At 50.7% G+C, this 24,703-nt stretch overlaps 1 protein-coding gene across 2 annotated transcripts in view; it reads right to left on the reverse strand.

Annotated features, from left to right (window-relative positions):
• The window catches only part of SLC24A4 (solute carrier family 24 member 4), a 172,531-nt gene that overhangs the window by 42,533 nt on the left and 105,295 nt on the right, over positions 1 to 24,703 (reverse strand). The window contains exons 3-12 of one of the 2 annotated variants that reach the window (XM_010350554.3): positions 24,611 to 24,687; positions 19,028 to 19,102; positions 16,287 to 16,371; positions 15,686 to 15,789; positions 15,027 to 15,101; positions 12,292 to 12,317; positions 10,173 to 10,226; positions 8,386 to 8,528; positions 3,599 to 3,768; positions 59 to 263 (exon numbers count right to left, since the gene is read on the reverse strand). In XM_010350554.3, the coding sequence (XP_010348856.1) occupies positions 59 to 263; positions 3,599 to 3,768; positions 8,386 to 8,528; positions 10,173 to 10,226; positions 12,292 to 12,317; positions 15,027 to 15,101; positions 15,686 to 15,789; positions 16,287 to 16,371; positions 19,028 to 19,102; positions 24,611 to 24,687 (1,014 nt within the window). The remainder of the gene's footprint in view (positions 1 to 58; positions 264 to 3,598; positions 3,769 to 8,385; positions 8,529 to 10,172; positions 10,227 to 12,291; positions 12,318 to 15,026; positions 15,102 to 15,685; positions 15,790 to 16,286; positions 16,372 to 19,027; positions 19,103 to 24,610; positions 24,688 to 24,703) is intronic. The other variant, XM_003939847.4, reaches the window with a different exon arrangement.

Consider the following 24,703-nt stretch of genomic DNA (forward strand, 5'->3'; position numbering starts at 1 on the left):
TGGTCCCGATGGAGCCCCCAAAAATGCAGCCCGAGAGTCCAACACCCCCATAACTCACCAGGCATGGAGAACGGGGACAGGAAGCCAGCCTCCACCGGCTCTGGTTCTGGAGGCGGTGGCTGTGGTGGCGGCTGCTGCTCCTGATTCTGCTGAGGGTCTTCGGGGTTTTCCACGGGAACATTCCCGTTCTCAATGTTCTCGTGTCTTCCGTTTTGAAGTGGTTTGCTGCCCACGCCGTTTGCCGAGTTGATCAGTCTCTGCCGCTGTGTGGACAGGAGGCAAGACGGACACCAAGGCGTGTGATAAAGCAACAAGCTATTGCTATATGCTGGGTTCCTTACACATACCCTGCTCTTACGGGTTCCTAGACCAACATCCCTGGGGACAGGTTTGCCTGAGAATCAGCCCCAGGATCTTGGAATCCTTCTAAGTTTGGTTATTTCCATTTGCATGGTTGCCAGGAAGCCTTTGAAGATTTATCAGAGGGCCTGGGCCACCCCTTCCTAGTACCAGTTCAACAACCTAGCCCATGTTACTGATGACAGCCATCATTTGGGGCTCTCCCTGGCGATGTTCATAGCTGCCTGAAGGTGGCCATAGGGAAGGCCCTGCATGCATTTTGTAATTTTTAATTTTTTAGGTACATTATACAAAATGCACACTCACTGCCGGCCACAGTGGCTCAGGCCTGTAATCCCAGCACTTTGGGAGGCTGAGGTGGGTGGATTACTTGAGGTTAGGAGTTCGAGACCAGCCTGGCCAACATGGTGACACCTCCCTCATCTCTACTAAAAATACAAAAACTAGCTGGGCGTGGTTGCGGGCTCCCGTAATCCCAGCAACTCAGGAGGCTGAAGCAGAAGAATCACTTGAACCCAGGAGGTGGAGGTAGCAATGAGCTGAGATCGTTGCCACTGCACTCTAGCCTGGGCAACAGAGTAAAACTCGTCTCAAATAAGAAAAACAAAACAAAACAAAACAAAAAGGTTGGGCATGGTGCCTCACACGTATTAATCCTAGCACTTTGGGAGGCCAAGGCGGGTGGATTGCCTGACTCAGGAGTTCGAAACCAGCCGGGGCAACACAGTGAAACCCCATCTCTACTAAAAATACAAAAAGATTAGCTGGGCATGGCAGCATGCGCCTATAATCCCAGCTATTTAGCAGACAGAGGCAGGAGAATTGCTTGAACCTGGGAGGCAGAGATTGCAGTGAGCTGAGATCGTGCCACTGCACTCCAGCCTGGGTGACAGAACAAGATTGCGTTTCCAAAAAAATCAAAGTACACTTATACTCAGTACACAGCTTAATGATGTTTCACATGAAGATGTACAACATTTCCAGGCCCTTCAAAGACTCCCCTCAGACACTTTCCTAGTCTACGTGCCCCTACTCCAGAGGGAACCAAGGCAAAGACTATGCTAACTTTTATCACCATTGATTAGTTTTCCCTGAACTTGAACTTCATATAAATGGAAATTTTATGTCTTGCTCCTTTTATGCTACCAATAGCCACGAGATTCCCCCAGCTTGTTGCATGAGTCAGCAGTTCGTTTTTCATGGCTGTGCAGTATTCTATTACATGAATAACCCATGATATGGCTTTGCCTATTGATGAGCGTGTAGGTAGTTTTCCCTTTTTGGTTATGAAGAATGCAGTGATGAACATTTGTGTGCATGTCTTTTGTGGACATACTCAGAGCCTTTCAGTGTGTGTCACTGACATTTTTAGAGCTGAAAGCATCCTGTCCAATACCCTTAGATGAAGTGGGCTAGTGGCTGATGTGAGACCAAAGCTCAGAATTCCTTCCTTCTGGACTCGGCTTCTCCAGCTCTGCACTCTGCCTTCCAGGGAGCCCAATCACAATGTACGGAAGATAAAGTCTTCCCAGCAGCTGAGAACATTTCGGGCATAATAACCAGTATCTTAGCAACTTATCAAAACCTATTCCTTTCCTGGCTATATATGCCATGAAAAATATACTATAAACCCCAATCTCTACATCTTTAAAAGTTGTTCAACCCTCCCCACCCTCAGCACCCAGTGGGTACAATTAACCCATGCCTGAAAGGTGGCCTGGATTGTGCAAAATGTCATTGATCCAAATTTCACTGAAATGGACCAAAATGATTTGCACTGATTCAAAGCTTTGGAAAAGTGTTTCCTTTTCTTAATATACTCTCTACAGAAAGGGCACAGTACACATGAAGTCAAAGCAGAAATGTTTACAATATAGAACCTGTAGGCACTGTGAAATACTGTTCTTGCATAGAACCTATATGTTAACTCCTAATTATCAGCGATCACAGTTTGAAGTCTACCAACCCATCTGCTTCTCAGAGTAAGTACTTAAAATTCCAAAATAAACAGACGTGTAACAAAGATTGGAAAAGTTGGTGAGCAATGACCCTATCTTTGCTATACTGTTTATACATTAAATAACATTAAAATTATTATCTCTGCAAATGAGAAATAAAAGCACCCCATTTATTTATTTATTTATTTATTTATTTATTTATTTATTTATTTATTTATTTTTGAGACAGAGTTTCACTCTTGTTACCCAGGCTGGAGTGCAATGGCGCAATCTCGGCTCACCGCAACCTCTGCCTCCTGGGTTCAGGCAATTCTCCTGCCTCAGCCTCCTGAGTAGCTGGGATTATAGGCACGCGCCGCCATGCTCAGCTAATTTTTTGTATTTTTAGTAGAGACGCGGTTTCACCATGTTGACCAGGATGGTCTCGATCTCTTGACCTCGTGATCCACCCGCCTCGGCCTCCCAAAGTGCTGGGATTAAAGGCTTGAGCCACCGCGCTCGGCCAAAAGCACCCCATTTAAACACAGCAAGAGCATAAAGGAAGTCCCAGGGCTGGGTGCAGTGGCTCACACCTGTAATCTCAGCACTTTGGGAAGTGGAGGCAGGCGGAGCATGAGATCAGATCGAGACCATCTCAGCTAACATAGTGAAACCTCAACTAAAAATACAAAAAAAAAAAAAAAAAAAAAAATTAGCTGGGCGTGGTAGTGCATGCCTGTCTGTAGTCTCAGGTACTCGGGAGGCTGAGGCAAGAGAATCACTTGAACCCAGGAGGCGGAAGTTACAGTGAGCCAAGATCGTGCCACTGCACTCCAGCCTGGAGACAGGGTGAGACTCAAAAAAAAAAAAAAAAAAAAAAAAAAAGACAGAGAAAGAAAAAAAGAAAAGGAAGCCCCAGAGGTCACTGTTGCTCATTAGTGTCTTAGGTTTCCTCCTGAAGTTGTCCACAGAGAACAGGTGTGAACTCACCTTTTCTATTTTACCCTAAACAACATTTTAAAGAAACAATCCATGCTTCTGACTGGCCTTTCTCCAATTAGTTCCACTCTAGTGCCTGACAAAATACTTAGTGAAACATCTGAGCCAGGGTATTCCATTGCTGCAGGCTTTAACATATCTTCTCAAAGGATACTTTGCTGCCTGGGGGTGATGGGCAGGCTTCTGGAGGCCCCAGGGCATCCTTCCTTAAACAGGTGCAGTAATCAATGGAGGGGCCCTAATGAGCCAGGGCCTCCTATATCCACCGCTGCTCACTTTTACCATCCTTCAAGCAAACGTACCTCATTAATGATGATCCTGCTGGCCATCCGGAGTCGGGTCCTGGGCCCAAACTTGTTGGTGATCATGATTCGTAAGCCTGCTTCTGGGAAGGTGAACTTGGGAGGGCTGGAGCTCATGATCTCGTCCACCATCACCACGGGGCTCTTGCCATACTGTGGCTTCTCCTTCACTATTGAGCACAACGCCATGATTAGTGCTGGTCTCTCTGAGGACACCCAAGTGCTGGGTTCACTGACTTCCCCTCGCCTGGTGAGCTGCCCTAGGCTGTGGTCCCAGCAGCTGGCAGCCACCTGGAAGTCTGGATGCCTGGCTTCAACTCCTCACATCAGGCAAAGTGGGTCACTGGCTTTGAAACACCTGCTGACCTAGCATGTGAAGCCCAGTGGGTCCCCTTGCTCCAGGACCACTCATGGGCAATGGATGCTCTTCTCCCTCTCTTCTGGGGCCCAATCTTGGCTAATTACAAGGGTCTTTCCGTTCCTCATCTAAGCCTTACCAGGGCAGTCCGCCTACAATACAGACAGGGGCCTACCACTTTTCACCCATGATTATGAGGCGACCTTTCTTTCCTCCATTTACAGAGGCTCAGATGAATTTTTGCAAATCGACAAGGTTCCCAGGGTGGGGAGAATGCTGCCGAGCAGCCGGCACTGGCTCTGAACTTCCTACGAGGCCACCTGCTCTGGTCTGCAAGAGAGGATGTTTGTAACTTTGTTCTTTATAGGGCAAGTGGTAAGGTCAGAGATTTAGATCACGGGCCTTGACAGGCAACTGAGGCTCAGGAGAGGAGCCTGCTTGTTTGAGGATGCACGGTGAGCTGCAGGCTGAGCGCAGTGACTTTATAAACCCTGACACCCTCCAGAGGGAGGCTAGGCTCTCTGATCCTTTCCTTCCCCTCTCAAGGGGGAGGAACAAAACTCCTTGTCCCCAGACCTTTTCCTTGCCATTTTCATAAACCTGCACCGTGCCGGTATCCTTGGGGATTTGACATTTGACTCCGATCCCTAGGAGAGTCTAGTTACAAAACCACTCATGAACACTGCATGCAGACGCAGGCAGTGTTCCCCTCCCAGGGGCTGTAAAAATGGCTGTGCCTGTTCCTCGGCACTGGTTACCAGCTCCCGGTGAGTGTCCATTATGGGCTATGGGGTAACCAGGGAATCAGTCCATTGAGCAAACCCGTGCAAGAGTTAATAGCACAAAAAGGCAAAAAGGCACACAGACACACACACTCCTCACCAAACAGTCAGCAAGGCTCAGCAGACAGGAGGCATGTGGGTTAGAAAACAAAGCCAGGAGAACATGCATTCGTCAGAGACGGCCGCGAACCTCTGATGAGGCTCATGGTGCATTGGTGGGCCGGCTTGGGTTGGTTGTTTTGCTTGAAATGCAGGTGTTATCACGTGGATGAAAGCTGACTACTTACAATTTAGAAGAGGAAGAGAGTTAAGGAGACAAAGGCCAACAGAGATTGCCAGAGACGATTAGCGTGCGGTGGGTGCCGAGAGTCTGGGGCAGCACTCTTGGTGGTGGCGAAGACGCCGGGGGTTATGCGGAGGAGGGTGTCAGTAGCAGGCTCCTTCTATGGGGAACTTCAGTGCTCGGGGCCTCTGGCCTTTGGGATGGCTCCTGTCCTGGCTGATTCGATGGCTCTGCCTCCACTCTGAGGAGCAGGAGTGCCCCCACAGCTCACGCCCTCAACCCCTCACTGATGCTGAAAAGCTCGAATCCCTCTGCTCAGGAGCCTCCATCCTAGCAGGACGTGGAACCCACAGAAACTGCAGGCTCTGGGCTCCATCCTACAGAAGCAGCCCCATGCCAGGTACTGCTGGGGGAACAACTGGGCTCAGAGGGAGGGAGCCTGGAGTCTGTAGACTCGAGTCCAGGAGTCTAGGCCTGCGCCCGCACGTCCTTACATACTCTCTAGGGAGCTTTCTTCCTTGGTCCTTATCTTTATGCATTCACTCTGATAAAAGCTGCAGGAAGATGGGATTCTCCCTCCTTCTGCAGGATGCCTGGCCCTCAGGACACCTTGTCCTGGTGCCCGCTGACCAACGGCAGGACAAGGTGGTGTGCCCATGCCTGGATTGGCTGCCCAGACAAGAACCCAATGACAGCACATTCTCCTGGCAGTTCAGCCCAAGGCCGGGCATCACCCCAACTCTCCCCACTCCAAACCAAGGCCGTGCCCAGGGCCGGGGGAGCCTGGAATGTCCACAGTGAGCCTCCTGGGTGAGGCCAGAGGCTGGTGGCCCTGGCTGTCAGGCTGTGTGCAAGGCCACCCGAGTACCACCAGGAGGCTGCTTTGGCAAACTGAGCCACGTAGCCTTTAAGAATGTTTCAGTACCCAAAGGCCTTTTATCAGTGTGGTAGAAAAAAGGCTTTCTCCCCACCTTTCCTGTAAAGAAGTTGGAGGGAAATACAACAACTGAGAACAGCTTGATCAGGCCTGAGAGAGTGAGTGTGCTCTTGAGAGGATCTCCCAGCCAGCAACCCATGTCTTCCTTTCGGTGGGGTGGCCGCACAGCGACCTGCCTGCAGCTAGGCACGGAGAGGAAAACTCTGATGTCATCTCCACCAGAAGGTTCCATGGCAGCACCCTTAGGAAAGGAAAAGCCCCCAGGCCCTGGCCTCCCCAGTCCCAGCCGGAGTGTTACTGGGGCTCCTTCCTCCTGTTCAGTCATGTCTACGCAGGGGACAGTGAAGAGCAGTAACTCTCACGTGGCCCTCTGGGAGCCTCTTATGAGAGAGGCAGTAAAAAGTGGGCTGAAGAAATCCCCACATCTGCCTCTCCAGGCCTCCTCCTTCTCTGATTCCAGGTATCCAGGCTTGCACCCCACTTCCCTCCGCACTCTCTGGGGACTGTTTTCTCCCTTGGCCCTAATCTAAATGCATTCCCTCTGATAAAAGCTGCAGGAAGGTGGGATTTTCCCTCCTTCCCCAGTGCTTGGGGGCAGTCCCATGTCCAATCTTCCAGTTTTCTAGAAAACGTCCTGGACTTAAAGAGATTAGGGAGAAAATAAACTTTCAGGGGAGTCCCATTGTCACAGGCACAAGAGTGATAGAGACAGGCACAGCAGTGCCAGAAAAGGCACCGCGTGGGCAGTGGCCTCCAGGGAGCCTGGGTTACTGGGAGGGTGAGGAGCTGAGGCTCCCGGGCCGCGAATGAGGAGTGCTTCCCGCAGGGTCCTGGGAGGTCTCCTTGGTCAGCCACAGGGTAGTAGGTGACTCTCAGGTGAGCATCTCCCGCTGGACTAAGTGACTCAGCACACAGTACTTCTCTTCTTCCCCAGGGGACCCAGGAGCACCACATATAGGACAGGGCAGCAACCAGCCTCGGTCCTGCCAGCCTGCGTGTGGGGACCAGTGATGGGTGTCTCGGGGCCACTGCGTCCGTGGAGCTAAAATCCGACACAGCAGCCCACATGGCTCCTTCCCCTTCTGAGGTTGTCCTGGAAACTGGCCTCCCCTGGGGTAGGCTGCTTGGCATTTATGAAACACGACACGCAAACCAAACTCCACGCTCATCAGCTCCTCAGCTCTGCCCCTCGTGGGTGGGCCTTGGCAGCCAGGCTGTGGCCCCAACTGCACCTCGCCACTCCAGCAGGTTTCTTCCTTCTAGAGGGAGAGACCCCTCCCTCTTGGGGGTTACCTGAGACAGGGCAGAACAGACTCCCAAAATGCACATGGGAGGAAACCCCTGCCTTCATTGGCCACAGGATGATGACTGCAGAAGGGGCCCGGAAATACAGATTCTGGCTCCAGACACATCTGAGGCCACCTGGCCCCACCGCTGACATCACGAGAGAGTTCCCCCAAAAGAGGACGTGATTAGCTGCAGGCCGTGGGGAATGAGGAGGGAAGACCCCCCCACCCAGAGGCCAGCGCAAGGCTCTCATCTGCTGAAGGCCTTGCCCAGCACCATGGGTGGAGCTCAGACCTATTCGTCCACAGTGATGGCAAGAACCGCCCAGGCTCTCCCGCTGGTCTGAGCTAGCGTGATCTGTCTCTCCATCCAGGCAGCTGCCCCCACAAAGGGAGACACCTGGTCACTGGCCTTGGATTCTTCAGGTTTCCAAGGAAACCATCAGTCAGACCCAGGTGACTTGGAGAATTCGCTAAGACATGACAGGAAGAGGCTCTGGAGGCCCAGACCCCCACTTCCCGGACAAGGAGGCTGAGGAGCCTTGGTGGAGAAGAGGCTGCTGTCCAGGGGAGCGGGCTCCCCGGCGGGGCTCTCAGGGGCTGGCCGCGGGGTGCCTGCTCAGCTTCGTGTCTGCCTTTCCAGGCCTTGTTCTTCCTCTGGGTGACGGTTCCCAGCCCCAGAACCTGGTGCTTTGCCCAGAGTCATTCTCCATCCCGAACTGGGTCTGGCATCTGAGAAGCTGCAGGAGGCCCAGGCTGACTCTGCCACCCCAGCTCCTCAGCTGCCTGTCGTGGGCTCTTACATGGGTCAGGGACGCCACTGCACTCTGAAGAGCCAAAGAGGCCTTGCGCCTTCCTCAGGAAGCGTGGGAAAACTCCCAGGAACGTGGCTGTGCTTTCCTGGTGTACTTCCCTTCCATCCCTTCCCACCTAAGCGAACCCCATCTCCCATACTGACGCCCCTCCTCACTTAGGGCACCTGTGGTCAGAGGTAAGAGAGTGACAATTTCGAGGGGGAACTTTGTGAGAGGGTGAGGGTGTGAGGGTGTATGTATGTGTGTGTGTGTGTGTGTGTACAAAAGAGAAGGACAGAGTGGCTTCCAGGACAGATTTCTGCCCACTCCTGTCTGCTCAGCCTTACCTTGCCCCAGCAATGGCACGGAAGGGTCATCATAGCTACCGTCATAGAAATCATTACCAGCCTCCAGCTCACTGTTGACCGGGTTGCCATTTGCGATGCTCTTTTGTTTGATTGTAAAAAAGGCTTGCATCTTCACATTGTACCTGGAAGTTAGGGGAGGCAGGAGGTCAGGGCAGTGGAGAGGAGTCCCACTGACTGGGCAGGGGGCCACCACACCCCATCCCTGCGCGCAGCACGGGAGTGGTGTGTGGCAGGGGAGGTGTGGAGCCTCGCCTTTTCAACTGGGCTGACAGTTTCCTGATAGGGACCTGGGAATGTCTGGGGGCACCGGCTCCTATTGAGCTGGTGGTGGGCTTACTGGGGGCATAAGAGCCCTTTCACCCAAGAAAATGACTGAGGCCCACTTACTGGAGCCTGTCCTGATAAAGGAAGCTCGGCCTCACCTCCAGGACAAGCTCACAGCGGGCATTACCAGGCTCACAGGGGGCATCACCAGGCCTGTCCTCTCTGCCCCAGCAGCACAGCTTGCTCCCGGGCTGCTCATGGGCACCCCCTGCACCACTCACAGCCAGCACTGCCATCGCCCCTGAGGGAAGAGTCTCTCCATCTCAAAGAGCCTCAGGCGGGCTCCTCTCTGAAAAGCACTCAGAGTGCAGATCATTTAAGGACAATGCTTTTGCAGTCTGACAGTTTATAACCTGTTTTTATAAAACATTATAAATGTATATAAATGTGGGATTTATATCCTCATAAAACCCAGAGTGTTGTCTTTCTTTTTAATTACCTATCGAGGTATGAAGAGGAAGATAAACCTGAAAGCGGCTCAGCTCATGAGTAGGGGTGTGTGTGTGCACGTGTGTGTGTGGTGGGAAAAAATACATAGGTCATAAAATTGACCATTGTAAGTACTTTCTCTTTTTAAGTGCACAATACAGTGGCATTAATTACACTCACATTGTTCTACAGCCATCACCACGGTGTCAAAAACATTTATATAATCCCAAACAGCAACACTGCTCCCATTAATTATTAACTCCCCTTCCTTGCTCCCCAGACGCCTGCACTGACCTCTGATCCACCTCTATGAATCTGGCTCTTCTAGATCCCTCGTGTAACTGAAATCAGACAATATTTGTCCTTTTGTGACTGGCTTCTTCCACTTAGCATAATGTTTTCCAGGTTCACCCATGTTGCAGCCTGTCAGAACGTTATTCCTTTTTCTGGCTGCATAGTATTCCTCATGGGTACTTTTGAGATGATTCTGACCTGGGTGGCTTCTGGAGGGGCTCAAGGTTGCACAGCCTGAGTTTGCATCCCCAGGACCATCAGTGGTGCTGCAGTTGTGCAAAGCAGTGGCCCTGAGAAGCGGCATTTTATGAAGCCTGGGACAGAGGTTAACCTGCCTGGCTTTTTGGAAAGAGTGTTATTAAATTAACAGAAGGTTTCTAGGGAAAACAAAAGTGAGTGGTTCCCCAGGGCATGGAGAAGCTGCCCAGAGCAGGGTAGGAAGGAGCTCCCTGCATGCTCCTTGTTTGGGGAGCAGCCTTGTGGTCCACACATCAGCCCCCAGCGTGATTCCCTTTGCCTCGGTGTGGACGGCACTTGAAACAGCATCTGACACCCCTCCCCTACTCCAGCCGTCCCCCAACAGGCTGTCCAGCAGACAGCTGGGGCTGGCCTAAAAGGACAAAGTTCTGACAGATGTTTTTCTCCCTACTGTCACAAAAAGCTAGAGCAGGCAGGGGGGCAAGGCGTCGGCAGCCCCGGGGAGGAGAAAGGGCACTTACTTCATGATCAGAATATAAAACACATACAAGATGATGAGCACCAGGCCTTCCCACCTCAAAGAGAGAAAGGAGATTGCAATTAGAGCTTGGGGCCTGCGGCAGGTGAAGGGAGCGACCGAGGGGTCCGGGAGTGGAGGAGGGTGGGATGTCTTTATCTCCCCCACCCCAAGTGCCAGGCCCAGAACCTGGGCACATGACAGATCCCCCCAGCCTGTAGCTGTCTTGCCACCAGCAGCCCTCTTGGTGATCAAGCAAGAAAAGCTGAGGGGTCTCTTCTCAACTAGAGAGGTCTGCAGGACAGAGGTGGGGTTCCCCCAGCTTCCTAGAAAAAAGAGGGACTAAGACCACCATATCCCAGGATTCATGGAGGCTAGTGGCCTGAAATCACACAGACTCAACCCCGAGAGACCCTGCGGTCACCCAAGATTCTGGGCAGGAACCAGAGAAGCTGTGGGTGTGGGTGGAAAGGGGCCTGATTCCCAGAAGTGGGGCCTGAGAGCTGAGCGAATGCACGGCAGGTGGCACAGGAGCCTCTCCGGCCTTATGCTGGGCGTGGAAGGGTTTTGGTCTTCCTGGGATGCACCATTACTACCCTCTGGTGTACTCCACCCAATCCCACGAGCAGTGGGGATTTTCGTAGCTCTGACCATAAGCCCCTGAGGGAGCACACGAGCTTTAGCTCATTCACTCACTTGACATGTATGAACCAAAGCCCCCTCTGTGCCCAGCATGGGCTACAGTTGTTTGGGGAGCTCTTCCCTTTGCTGACCTCCAGATCATGGAACCACTGTTGCCATCCCAACCCTGTCTACAGATGACAAAAATGAGACCCAGGAGTTCAGAGGCCTTCCTGGAGCCACACAGCGGGTTGGAGACCAGGATAGGACCAGAACCAGGTTTCTCTGGGTCTACAGCACACAGCTGCTCAGGGCAGGCAGCTGATGCCCTTGGTCTGATCGTCTGATTCTATTTCCATAAATAATCATACAGGATACAGTCTATAATCCAAGTACTTTGGGAGGTCAAGGCCGGTGAGTCACTTGAGCCCAGGAGTTCAAGACCAGCCTGGTCAACATGGTGAAACCCTGTCTCTACAAAAATTAAAACATTAGCCAGGTGTGGTGGCACACATCTGTAGCCTCAGATACTTGGGAGGCTGAGGCACATGAATCACTTGAACCCAGGAGGCAGAGGTTGCAGTGAGCCAAGATGGCACCACTGTACTCCAGTGACAGAGTGAGACTGAGTCTCGAAAAACACCAAAAACCAAACCAAAAAAAAAAAAAAAAAAAAACAGGATGCAGATTCTGAATTGTTGGCAATCAAAAGAAAATTTTCATGATTTATGACTATAAGATGCATTCCCATGCTATCAAATAGAGTGGAAATATCAACCTGTTCCTCAGAAGTTTATGATTTATGTATCTTTTTGGGGGCACAGGGTCTCAATATGTTGCTCAGGCTGGTCTCAAACTCCTGAGCTCAAGCCACCTTCCTACCTCAGCCTCCTTAGTAGCTAGAATTACAGATGTGAACCACCATGCCTGGCTATGTATCTTAATTAAGAAATCAATTCCTACCTCAGTGTCTTAAAGATGAGTCCCTATATTTTCTTTGACAGTTTCTAAAAAGTATCATTTTTACAGTATCTTTAAATCACCTGGAGTTTACCCTTGTATAAGGTGTGAGGTAGGGATCTGATGTTGTGTTGGTCTGTGTGAATTCCCAGTTGTCCCTGGAGCATTCAAGACTCCATTCCTAACTCACTGCCTTATGACATCTCTGCAATGTCCCCTATTCCAGAAATAGGCCCATTACTGCATTCCATATTGGCTTATGCTTATCCCTGTGCAAAATACCATACTTTTTCCACAATTTTAGCTTTATAATATATTATGATATCTATCAGATATGGTACTATAAAGGAAAACAATTTTTCTCACTTTGACAGGATAAAGAAAGGCATGATTGCTTAAAATGATATCTTTTTTTACTTTCACAAATTAATAAGGTTAAATTTATAAAAATAATTTTAAAAAAGATTCAGGGAACCCAATAAATAAGGATACTGGCAACAACAACAAAAAAGAAAAATGAAAAATAAACTTAAGACACTTACCACACAATTTGTTCATCATATATGAACTGGAAAGCAAAAGAAACAGAGTTGAGGTGGCTGGAACATATTTATTTCAAAACAAGAATAAGCACAGACACCTAGGTACCCAGAGCCAATTTATACTGGCCTTGTTATGTGTGTTATGAATCCATTTCTGAGCTGCTCACTTACAGGCCTTTCAGAGTGGAGCCTAGGCCAGCAGGGTGCTGTAACACAGGGCCCCAGCTTAGCGTGGCCACCCCAGAGATATGGCCTGTGCTTTATAACAGTCTGCGTACCTGCTGAGGCTAACCTGGCAGAAGCCTCCCTTCATTCATGGAACGGAGTCACTATCATTAAGAAATCTCAGAGACTGTAAAGACAGCTGTGTGTGTGTGTGCGTGTGTGTGTGTATGTGTGTGCGGGGTGTGTGTATGGTGTGCAAATGTGTGTTGGAGTGTGTATCTTTTTTTGTTTTTGAGATGTAGTCTCACTCTGTCACCCAGGCTGAAGTGCAGTGGTGTGATTTTGGCTCACGGCAACCTCCATCTCCCAGGTTCAAGGGTTTCTCCTGTCTCAGCCTCCCAAGTACCTGGAACTATAGGCACGCACCACCACACCTGGCTAATTTTTGTACTTTTAGTAGAGATGGGGTTTCACCACGTTGGCCAGGCTGATCTCAAACTCTTGTCCTCAAGTGATTTGCCTGCCTCAGCCTCCCAAAGTGCTGGGATTACAGGTGTGAGCCACCACGCCTGGACTTCACTTCATTTTATAAATCAAAGCATTTTTTTTTTTTTTTTGAGACAGAGTCTCACTCTGTCGTCAGGTGCCAGGCTGGAGTGCAGTGGCGCGACCTCGGCTCACTGCCACCTCTGCCTCCTGGGTTCAAGCAATTCTCCTGCCTCAGCCTCCCAAGTAGCTGGGACTACAGGCATGTGCCACAACGCCCAGCTAGCTTTTGTATTTTTTAGTAGAGACGGGGTTTCATCATGTTGGCCAGGATGGTCTCGATGTCTTGACCTCATGATCTGCCCACCTCAGCCTCCCAAAGTGCTGGGATTACAGGCGTTGAGCCACAGCACCAGGCCTTAAATCAAAGTATTTTCACATGATTTTAGTGAATCCTTAATTTTCTAGTAAGATAACTGCCATGCAAATTAATGATTATACTTTGCTCTGTCAGGAATTTTATCAGGAGTCATTTATTGTGGAAAATCACATCATCACCATCGGCACCACCCATGGGGCTTAGGTGCCAGGCCAACACACAGGCATCAGTCTGCATTTATACTAGATGAGCTCGGAGATTGTTTTTGTGGGAGGGAACCAGTCCCTTCATTGGATCTCCTAGCATCTCCATGCCAAAACATTTACATACTGAAAGGTATATTTTTCTATTATAAATTACATTTATTTCTCCTTTATATCATAGTTATGGCATATGTTGACCTTTTTGAAATCATGTATCTGTAGATTGTTTTATCTGTAAGTTCTATTTCTCCGGGCTGTGGTAGGCAGCCTGCAGGGGGATCCCCATGCTCCCACTGCCTGACATTCATGCTTCCCTAGAGTGTGGACTGCCCCTGGTGACTTGCTCAGAATAAACAAAATATGGCACACATGGCAGGTATTGCTCTTGAGAGCAGGTTAGGAAAAGGCTGTGGCTTCCATCTTGGTGCCTCTGGCCCTCGCTCCGAGGGAAGCCCACCACTCAGCTGAGAGCTGCCCTGTGGAACAGTCAGCAGCCCGAGTCCTGCCCACAGCCACGTGAGTCACCCTGCGAGCGCAGCCCCGCCTGCCGAGCTCCGCCACGATTCTACCCTGGCTGACACTGTAACTGCAGCCCAGCAGAGGATCTGGCCTGGGACCCAGCTATACCATTCCTGACTGCTTTCTCAGCAGTTTAAGACCAAGATTTATTCTCTCCCACAGGAAGTCTTAAACTGCTGAGTTTTGGGGAAATTTGTTATGCAGCAGTAGGGAACTAACATAGGGACATGACTGCATATATAAAGTTGGCCGTAGGTCCAGTCGAGAGCTGTCACCCAAGGGCATATTCCACCCCTGAAGTCCGAGCATGCCCTGCGTACATGCCCCTCTCCCCCGCTTCAAAATTCTTTTGGTTTGAAATGCTCCCTATGAATGCATGCTTCTTGGCTGTGTCTGACTGTGTCACCCACCTCACTATCAAGTGCCATCATGTCACCCCAACCCTTGGGGCCCAATGGGAACACCCTACACCACTCCAGCAGGGCCCCCTTGTGAGCTCCTCTCCTCTCCTTCCTCTCCTCCTGGCTCCTCCCTTGCTCCCAGCTGCTCCCTCTGCCTGCCCCGAGCTGGCCTGCTCTCTTTCCCGCCGTATGGGCAGCAGAACCAGAAATTCTGCATTTTAAAACCAAGTCCACCAAAGACTAAGCAGGACTTACACAGGGAGCAAAAGGGCCCCAGATGAGCAAAGCACCCGAGCTGAACTGCATGGGCATGGGGCGCCTCCTTCCGAGGCCTTTTTGTCTTCAAGATGGCCCCTGGATTTGCTCCACCACCAAGGCGCCAGGCCTGAGGTTTTGGGGAAATGGAGGCACAGTGCTGGGGTGGGGGGCTGGTCATTGTGACCGCAGTGAGTGGTCAGCACATCCCGCTATTGGGTGCTGTGAGTCCTCTCTGGTCGCAGTGCCAGGGCAGAGATGGGCAGGGGTCCTGTGCCTTCACAGGGTTCCAGCCAACCCGACCTTGGGGGCAGAGGGGCAACTCACCACGATGAGCACAATGACAGAGATGGTATAGTACACGGAATCTCGGCACACGGCCCACCACGTCAGACGGACCACCTGCCGGCAGAGCCCTCATTGTTAGCTGGTATTAGCAGGGAGCGGGGAGGGGGTGCAGCTGCCCAGACCTCTTTCCCCGACAGCGCAGGGCACACCTACAGAGCTCCTCCTCCCAACTCCAGACCACACTTACTCTTTCTTATATTTGGGGAACAGAATGAAACCAAGTAATGTTCTCAAGCCATGGCACCATGGCCAAGCTGCCCGCTGTTCCTCTGAGGTCAGAATAGCACGCGTTTCACAGCAGAGGCCAGAGGCTCGCTCTCCACCTGATCCTGGCACCTTCAGGCAAAGTCAGCTGCCCACCTCCATCTCCCTCTGTGAGGCAGGGCCTCACTCATGAGCTCACCTCTCTGAGGTCAAGTTCAATATCCCCCTGGTTTCTGAGGGTAGCTAATGGGGTATCAATGACAATCCAGCTTCATGCTCCCTGTTGGAGAGGCCAAAACCAGGCCCCAAATGTATCGAGAATCCAGCTCAGGTATCCCCTGGGTGTCCTCACTCCTGCCCCACCCTCTTGTCATAGGGGCTCATCCCCCGCACTTGAGGGCTACATCTGCCAGGCTGAGGGAGGAACCACCGACCTGCCCAGCAAACAGCCCACACACTCCGATTATGCACAGGATGTTGAACACGGCGGAGCCCACGATGGTGCCAACCCCGACGTCCCCGTGGGTGATGAACACACCTGGAAGGAGACACATAGACGCCAGCCCTCCGTCACGCGGCCCCAGCCTGCCCCTTCCTCAGTCCCCCTTTCATGGGGAGGTGAGCTGTTTCACTATCAAACAGAACACTCGTGGAGCGGGAGAGAACGGTGGACGCAGTGGCAGAACCAGGGAGGTGGGAATGCTGCCAGGAAGCAGCGACTCCAATCTTCCCATTTTAACTGAGCAGCTTTATTCAGATATAATTTACATGCTGTAAAATTCACCCATTTAAATATACAATTTGGTGGTTTTAGTATATTCGCAGAATTCTGCAACCAAAACCACAATCTAATTTTAGAATATTTTTATCACCTACTCTACCCCAAGAAACCACCAGTCTACTTTCTGTCGCTCCAATTCTCCCATTTTACAGATGAGAAAAGTGAGGCTCAGAGCTGACAAATGCCGCCACTGCTCTGGGCACCAAACGGACTCTCTTTAGATGCTGTGCCTCGGGCTGGAGGGGATTTCTTACCAATTACAGAGGCAAACAGCTCTGGTGTTGAGCTTCCTGCAGCCATGAAGGTGGCTCCAGCCACATCTTCGCTCAGATGCAGCCTCTGCAACAGAAGTGACCATAGAGCCTCAGGGTGTGCCGTGGGGGCACTGGATGTCACCGGACACTCCACAGTCAAGTAGTGTGCAACAGCGCAGTGCTGTAGCCAGAGCCAACCTCCTCTGGTGACAGCCTCTCACTCCTGGGCACATGCTGTCTGCCCTCTGCCATCTGCTCCCCACCCTCTACCTGGCATTCAACTCAGAGCCCCTTTCCCCTCCCCTACCTATCTCCTTTCTGTTTGCCCTTCAAGCCCCTGACCAAATAATGCCTCCCTGACGAAGTCTTTCTATGCATCTACTCAGAGCTGGCCATTCCCCTCAGACGCCTGATATGTTCTATCTGCTGTTATTGAAACGTGAAATTCACATGAGGGTTTGTGAGCCACAGGCTTGCCTTCCCTTGCCGGATGATGAGGGCAGCAGCTGTTCTATCCCATCTTTGCCTCCCTGGTGCCTAGAACAGGGCCTGGCACAGAGTGGTGCCCTGCAGGCACACATTGGTCTATTGGCCCTCCCCTCCCATGCCAATTTTGGGTACTGGGGGCTTCTATGAGAATGTCAGCATTGGGGACCTGGAGGCCCCTGGGCTGCAGCTGGGCCTTGCATTCCAGAAGGCCTTCTCCACAGCAAGCCCGACATCCAGCTGCTCACAAAGACCCAGAGGTGCTGGTTCCAGGGCGAAGCTGCATGGGACAGGGTGGGAACTCCTGATCCAGGCCCATCTGCCTGCACAGGCCATGTTCCAGCCACAGAGCCCGTCCTCTGATCTGAAAGGTAGTGCTGGAGGCTTTGGATGTTTGGAGACACCATGGAGACTCAGAGTCTGCCTGAACCCCAATCTGGAGGCCCCTCAGGGCAAGGCTCACCTCCACTGGCCCCACCTCCCAAAGTATCCCTGAGCAGCCTAGGCTCTGGGGCCGCCAGGGAGCCCACTGATCGGCCAGCCTTGGAAGAGTCCTCAGAAGGGTCAGAGCTCTGGGCTTGACAGAGGCTGGGGTTGGGGCACAACACTGATCTCCAGGGTGGAAGCTCAGCCACCTTAATCCTGTCAAAAAGCAGGGTCCTACAGAAGAGGCTCTGCCCCCAAAGGATCTCCAGAAACTTTCAGCAGAACCCAAACCATGCTGCCTCCTGTCCTGCCTCCTCCCTGCCTTTGCCTGAGCCATACCTTCCTCCCGGAATGCCCTTCTCTTCCCTCTCTGCTTGCTAAACTCCTTCCCACTTCTGAAACCTGGACCCAATGCCACCTCCTCCACAAAGCCTTCCCAGATTTCTCACCCAAGAGAGATGCTCCCCCCTTCTGGCTCCCTTGTCCTTTGATGTCTCTTACTGAGCCTCTGACGTTGGTCTTACCTACAGGGCTAAGACCATCACCCTTGCTCACCTCTGGGGTAGGGGCACAGCACTGATCTACATGGGGATACAGGCAATCCCATAGGGTGCATGTCACCTCCATGTGTGTGGCCCTACACTGTGTCGCCCACCTTCTACAGACTCCCATCAACCCATTACTATGGCCTCCCCAAGCTCTCAGCCTAGTGGGTGGGTCCTAGGTGTGTATTTAGTAAGGATCAGCTGACCGAATTCTTCCCAAGGGCCACCTCGCGAAGACAGAAGCAGCACCTTTAACAACCACTGCCCCCCAGTGGACACTCCACAGGGGCCCTGGGTGGACCCTCCCGCACCATCATCCCAGTGGGCATTTCCAGACTCTGTTCCTCATCCTCCTCCCCTGGCTCCGCTCTCACTGACAACCGTCTGGATGGAGGTGAGCACATGGCCCCATCTGAGGGGCTGTGCAGTGAGCGGAGGCCTTTGCACACATTTGCCAGGTCACTGCTTGGGGGACCCAGGTCCAAAGCCCCCAGCCCTGACTCTGGCAGGACACGGAGCTCCCTGAGCTGGGCCGAGCAGTGGGAGAGTCCAGGGAACACATGCCTCGAACAACCTGCCTGCCCAGCTGCCAATGTCACCATGATGACACGGCCTCAGAGCCCCGGGAGGTTTCACAGGGATGAAGGGTGGCAAAGCCCTGGGCACTCTGCATGCAGGAGGTGCTGCAAACGGAAGTCAATATTCTCCTTGATTAGAAGCCAAGAGTAAGGTGGGGCAAAGTGATATGCTGGGGTCTTACATATGAGGAGAATTAAGGAAAGAAAGGAAAAAAACAGCAAAATAATTGTGGGGAGAAAACGTCAGCGTGCAAAGGTCAGCACAGAAGGGAATTCCCCGGCGCTGCAGCAGGCGGGCGCCCTGGTGGGGTAGGGGTGGGCCCCTGTCACCCGCCACCTGCAGCTGGTGACAGGCAATACTCCACTGCAGCTGGCAGGTCTGCCTGGGCTTTGTGCCTAGCCAGGTTGGACACACACGCCGACAGCCTGCTGTGGACCCAGTGGTTCTGGGTAGTGATCTCACACCAGGAGCGTTTTCTTCTGCCAACCTCTGGGAGAGGCTGCCATCCACCAAGGCTAATGTGAGGGTTTCCGGTGAGGATTCGCCATGGGGAAGACACTCAGGGCTCGGTGTGACAGTCTTTACCACTGGCATTTTCCCCATGTCAGTCCTGGCCTTCTCAGCCTGGCATTTATGAACCTCCTGTCTGCAATCACCCCCAACCCTCCAGCCTGCACCGAGACATCCCAAGTCCCTTCCACGTACCTCACAGATCTTCTCTAGAGACGGGACAAAGAAGTCATCGCACACTATGGCCAAGGCATAGAACATATACAGAGCCTGCAGAGGAGAGAGGAGACAGGCAGGGTCGGCAAGGGCCCCTCCTGCGGCTGCAGAGGGCCCACTGTACCCCACACCAGGCTGCCAGGGCAGAGGCCAGGTGCACAGAGAGGGGCACACAGGAAAAATCCAGCACCATAGATTCATCCCCTCAATCCCCTTACTGGCAAATGGGGAAACTGAGGCCCAGAGAGGCGATAACATGCTGAGCAGAGGGAACGAAAACCCAGCCACTCAGGCTCCTTCCTCTTGCGATCTAATAAGAAACATCTATGTGGTCTCTGCCCTTGGTTTCTGGTACACAGTTCCTGAAACCCATGGAACCTCGGGCATCCCGGGAAGGTCTTCTGCATGTTAATGAGGTGACTGGTGGCCGGGGGCACCTAGGTAGCTTCAGGATGGGGGCAGGTCACCGGAAAGACCAAGGCAGGATGAGCGAGTTGGAACTTTAAGCGGCAGCCCCCAACCTCCAGGGAGGAGAGCGGGGCTGGAGGTTGAGTTGATCACCAGTGGCCAATGAAAGAAATCAGTCATGCCTATGTAATGAAGTCTTCATAGAAACCCAAAAAGACAGGGCTTCAGGAGTTTCCCCATAGCTGAATACATGGAGGTTCCTGGAAGGTAGCACGCCTAGGGAGGGCGTGGAAGCTCTGGACCCCTTCCCCATACCTTGCCCTACACATCCCTTCCTCTGTATCCTTGCTTGTTTTTGAGACAGGGTCTCACTCTGCCACCCAGGCTGGAGTGCAGTGGTGCCATCTTGGTTCACTGCCATCTCCACCTCCTGGGATCATCATGCTCCCACCTCAGCCTCCCAGGTAGCTGGGACTACAGGTGCACACTACCACACCCAGCTAATTTTGTTTATTTTTCTGTAGAGATGGGGGTCTCATTATGTTGTCCAGGCTGGTCTTGAACTCCTGAACTCAAGTGCTCCCCCCACCTCAGCCTCCCAAAGTGCTGGGATCATAGGAGTGAGCCAAGGCACCTGGCCCTGTATCCTTGGTAATATCCTTTATAATAAATTGGTAAACGGAAGTAAAAGTATTTTCCTGAATTCTGTGAATTCATTGAGCTCTAGCAAATTCATTGAGCCCAAGGAGGGGGTCGTGGGAACCGATTTATATCAAGCTGTTCAGAAGCACAGGTAAAATAACTTGAGGGTTGTGACTGCCGTCTAAAGCAGAAGCAGTCTCGTGAGGCTGAGCCCTTGGTGTGTGGGAGCTGCTGCTGTCTCCAGGTAGACAGTGTCAGAACTGAATTGAGTTAGAGGACACCCAGTGGTGTCTGCTGAATTCTTGGCACATGGGGAAAAAGCCCACACGTATTTTATCGAGCGGAGGTGAAGTCGAATGTGGTGAGCGAGTCTGAGAGCAGGAAAACCACTTTTTTTCCCCACTCTCTGAAGTATCTCTTCTTAAAGCAGCAGCTCTCTCTTCTAGCACCAGAGTCTGCCCTCAACAGGCAAGAGCTAACCCTATGGCCAAGAAGGAAAGCACTCAGAATAACCATTTTAAGAATTTAAAATATAATAACAATCCTGATTTGTCCCGTTCATTTTTAGGGAAGGCATTAAAGTGATCCATCCACTGCCAAAATAAACAGCAACTTGAGATCCAGAATTTCCTGGGATGCTACTTAATAATGTCAGCACCATTAAAACACACAGGCCACTGACATTCAGAGGTTCATGGAGTAAAGAACCCAGATTCTAAGGCTGGTTCTGGAACTGAGTTGACATGTGACTTTGGATTTTAAAACTTTACTACATTTTGGTTTCATCGTCTGTCTCATGATGAAGAACAGATCAGCAGATTTAAAGTGGTTTCATATCTGGGGTCTTTCTCGGGCCCATCCCTCTGTTCAGCAGCCAACATGGCTTCACTGAGCTCATCCTCTGTGCCAGGAACTACCAAGGGGTCAGGGATACAGCAGTGAGGAAGCCAGGAAGACCTTCTTCTATAACTTACCTTGGTGGGGAACAAAGAAGCATACTGGCGAATAAAATATCTACCAGGAAACAGCAGTGCAAAGGCCCTGAGGCAAAATGTGTCTGATGCACTTGAGGAATAACAGGTAGAACAGAGAGAGTGGAAATGGAGAATGTGAGGCTGGAGAAAGAAGCAAGGACCAGGACACACGGAAAAGAGACGGGTTTTTCTCTAGCACTGGGGGAAGCCATTTCTTTCTTCAAAGAAAAAGTGCTGTGGATGATTTGTTTGCAAAAGAGAGAAAGGCTGGGCTACTTCAGCTAAAACCGTGTGATACTCAGCAACTTCATCATTCACTGGTTGTGATTAATAAAGTAGAAGATACATTAGCTGCAGCCAGGGCATCCGATGCAGGTGTCTACTAGATTTGACTCACTGTCAACATTTTGGGGAAGAGGAGTAAAAAAGAAACAAATAGCCGGGGTGTGGGTAAAGGGGAGAAGGCAGGTGGGGGAGACCGTGCTACAAAGCGGAGGATCTGACTTGAATTCCCACTCCAGCATTCCCCACCAACATCACCTCCCAAGAGGCCAAAGGGCCTATCTCTCTTCTGAGCCCTCAGAAACAACGGAGAGAGAAGATGGGCCCAGATGGTACCACAATTTCCATCTCTTGGGTCACGGAGCACTGCAGGCAAAACCGGCCCCTAAGCTAGGTCCTTTTTGTGCTCTAAAGAAGAGGGAGGTCAGCATTCATCTACCCATTCAAATCAAAACAAGAAAAAACAAGAGGTCAGCAAACTTTCTCTGTAAAGGCTCAGATCGCAACATTTTAGGCTTACAGGCCAAATAGTCATTTCCACAACTACTCTGCTGTTGTGAAACAAAAACAAGCCATAGAATGGGTGTGGCAGTGTTCCAATAAAACTTCATAAAAACAGTTGGTAGTATGGGGGATGATTTTTCCCATGCTGTTCTCATGATAGTGAGTGCATTCTCACGAGATCTGAAGGTTTTATAAGGCAGTTTTCCCTGCTCTTGCATGCTGTCTCTTCCCTGCCACCATGTAAGATGCGCCTTTTCCCTTTCCACCATGATTGTAAGTTTCCTGAGGTTTCCCCATCCATGCAGAACTGTGAGTTAATTAAATCTCTTTTCTTTATTTAAAAAAAAAAAAAAAAAAAAACAGTTGGTAAGCTGAATTTGGCTCTCCAGCCAGTTTGGTAACCCCATGCTCTAAAGGGTTCCTGTGAAATTCCCAGGGTAGACCGGGTTCAGCAGAAACCTGAGATTTTATCTCAGCTACGCCAAGACTTTTACGAGGCAGGACCACAAAACTCTGGGACCAATTAGCCACATCCACACTCCCTTAGTGAAAGGAGAGGGAATATAAAGCCAGAGAAGCTTGAAAGAGAATAACTCTATTGTGGAAATAATAAGCAGGCCTGTTGTTCGAAATGTGCTGATGACCCTTATTCTAGTCTTCATTTTCATTAATGGTTTACCCTGTTAATTAAAACTTCACCCATTCATTATTTTCTGGTTGTTACTATCTATGTGGGAATTCCAGATTTCACTTTCTTAATTATCTCTTACAGAGGGTAATATTTGGTTGGGTTTAAATATACAAACAGATGGTGCTGGGTGGTCAGAGAAGCTGATCAGGAAGAAAATTTGCTGTGGTTGATCCAAAGCAGAGAAGCAAACCTTGACCAACTACGTTTCTCCATACCACCCAAGAGAGTCAGCAAACCTTTTCTCTAAAGGGGCAGATTATAAATATGTTTGGCTTTGTGGGCCATGCAGTATCTGATGCATGTACTCAGCTCTGCCCCTGAAGTGCAAAAATAGCCACAGATATTACAGAAATGAATAGGAGTGTCTGTGTTCCAATAAAACTTTATTTAGGGCCGGGCGCTGTGGCTCACGCCTGTAATCCCAGCACTCTGGGAGGCCGAGGTGGGTGGATCATGAGGTCAAGAGATCGAGACCATCCTGGCCAACATGGTGAAACCCCGTCTCTACTAAAAATATAAAAATTAGCTGGGCATGGCGGCGTGCGCCTGTAGTCCCAGCTACTCAAGAGGCTGAGGCAGGAGAATTGCCTGAACCCAGGAGGTGGAGGTTGTGGTGAGCCGAGGTCGTGCCACTGCACTTCAGCCTGGCGCCTGGTGACGGAGCGAGACTCTGTCTCAAAAAACAAAAACAAACAAAAGCAAAAAACCCCCCAACTTTATTTATAAAAACAGGCATTGGGCCAGACTTGGCTGGGGTTGTGGTTTGCCTACTCCAGCACAGCACAGTGACTTGTAACTCAGGTTTGAACCCCTATTTCTTTTCAGATTACTACTTGACCTCCCTCCACCATTTGTTATCAAGGTCCATCTGAATATGGAGGGAAGTTTGAGAAGTACACCACAGTTTTAAACTACAGATGCTCCTAGACTTACAATGGAGTTATAGCTTGATAAACCCATTTTAAGTTTAAAATACTTTCAGTGGACCAGGCACAGTGGCTTATGTCAGTAGTACCAGCACTTTGGGAGGTCAAGGTAGGTGGCTCATCTGAGGTCAGGATTTAGAGACAAGCCTGGCCAACATGGTTAAACCCTGTGTCTACGAAAAATATAAAAATCAATTGGGTGTGGCAGCAAATGCCTGTAATTTTAGCTACTTGGGAGGCTGAGGCAGGAGAAACACTTGAACCCAGAGGCAGAGGTCGCAGTGAGCCGAGAACATGCCACTGAACTCCAGCCTAGATGACAGAGCAAGACTCCATCTCAAAAATAAACAAACAAATACATAAATATATAAAATACTTTAAGTGGAAAATGCATTTAACCCAATTAACCTACTGAACATCACTGCTTAGCCTAGCCTATCATAAACGTGCTCAGAATACTTAATTAGCATTACAGCTGGGCAAATTCATCTGGCAACACAGTACCCTACAGAGTGTTGGCTGTTTGTTTACGCTCATGCCCGCATGGCTGACTGGGAGCCGCAATTGCCATTACTGCCCAACATGAGGAGGGAGAATCACTGGCCCAGAAAAAGATAAAAAATCAAAATTCACAGTACAGTTTCTTTATACTTCCAGAATAGGGTACTGAATATGTCTCACTATTGCAACATCGTAACACTGAAAAGTAGTACTGGGGGACCGTCTACATAGTGATGTAAAGGTATTAAAACTTAGGGGTAGTCATGGGAATCCTGACAGCAAGCATTTGTAGGAGATATCACATGCTATACAACGTTGATGCCCTTGACCCATATTCATTCATATTTACAATCTGTAATGGCCACCATCATCCCTGTTCTATTAAAGCAGAAAATGGGATACAGAAAGTTGCATTCCTGTGTTGGCTTGGGGGCCACTAGCTGTGTGACACTGGGTAAGTCACCTAACCCATGTAAGATGCCATATCTTTGTGGGTAAAATGTGCCCATTCTCTGCTCTCCTCACTGGGCTGTTACAAGAACAAAGGATCTCAGACATGCCACGGCTCTGCCCTGCTGTGCAGAGAGGCTTCGCGTTCCAGAAGTTTCGTGACTGCTCTGGGAGGGCCGCTTACACCAAGGATGTGCAACAAGATGGCTCCATGCTGTCGCTCCTTATTGGAGAACAGGTCTGTGGGGAACTCGTGAATCGCTGGAAAACAAGAAGA

Source organism: Saimiri boliviensis, chromosome 2 (assembly GCF_048565385.1).
Source record: "Saimiri boliviensis isolate mSaiBol1 chromosome 2, mSaiBol1.pri, whole genome shotgun sequence".
Classification (NCBI taxonomy): Eukaryota; Metazoa; Chordata; class Mammalia; order Primates; family Cebidae; genus Saimiri; species Saimiri boliviensis.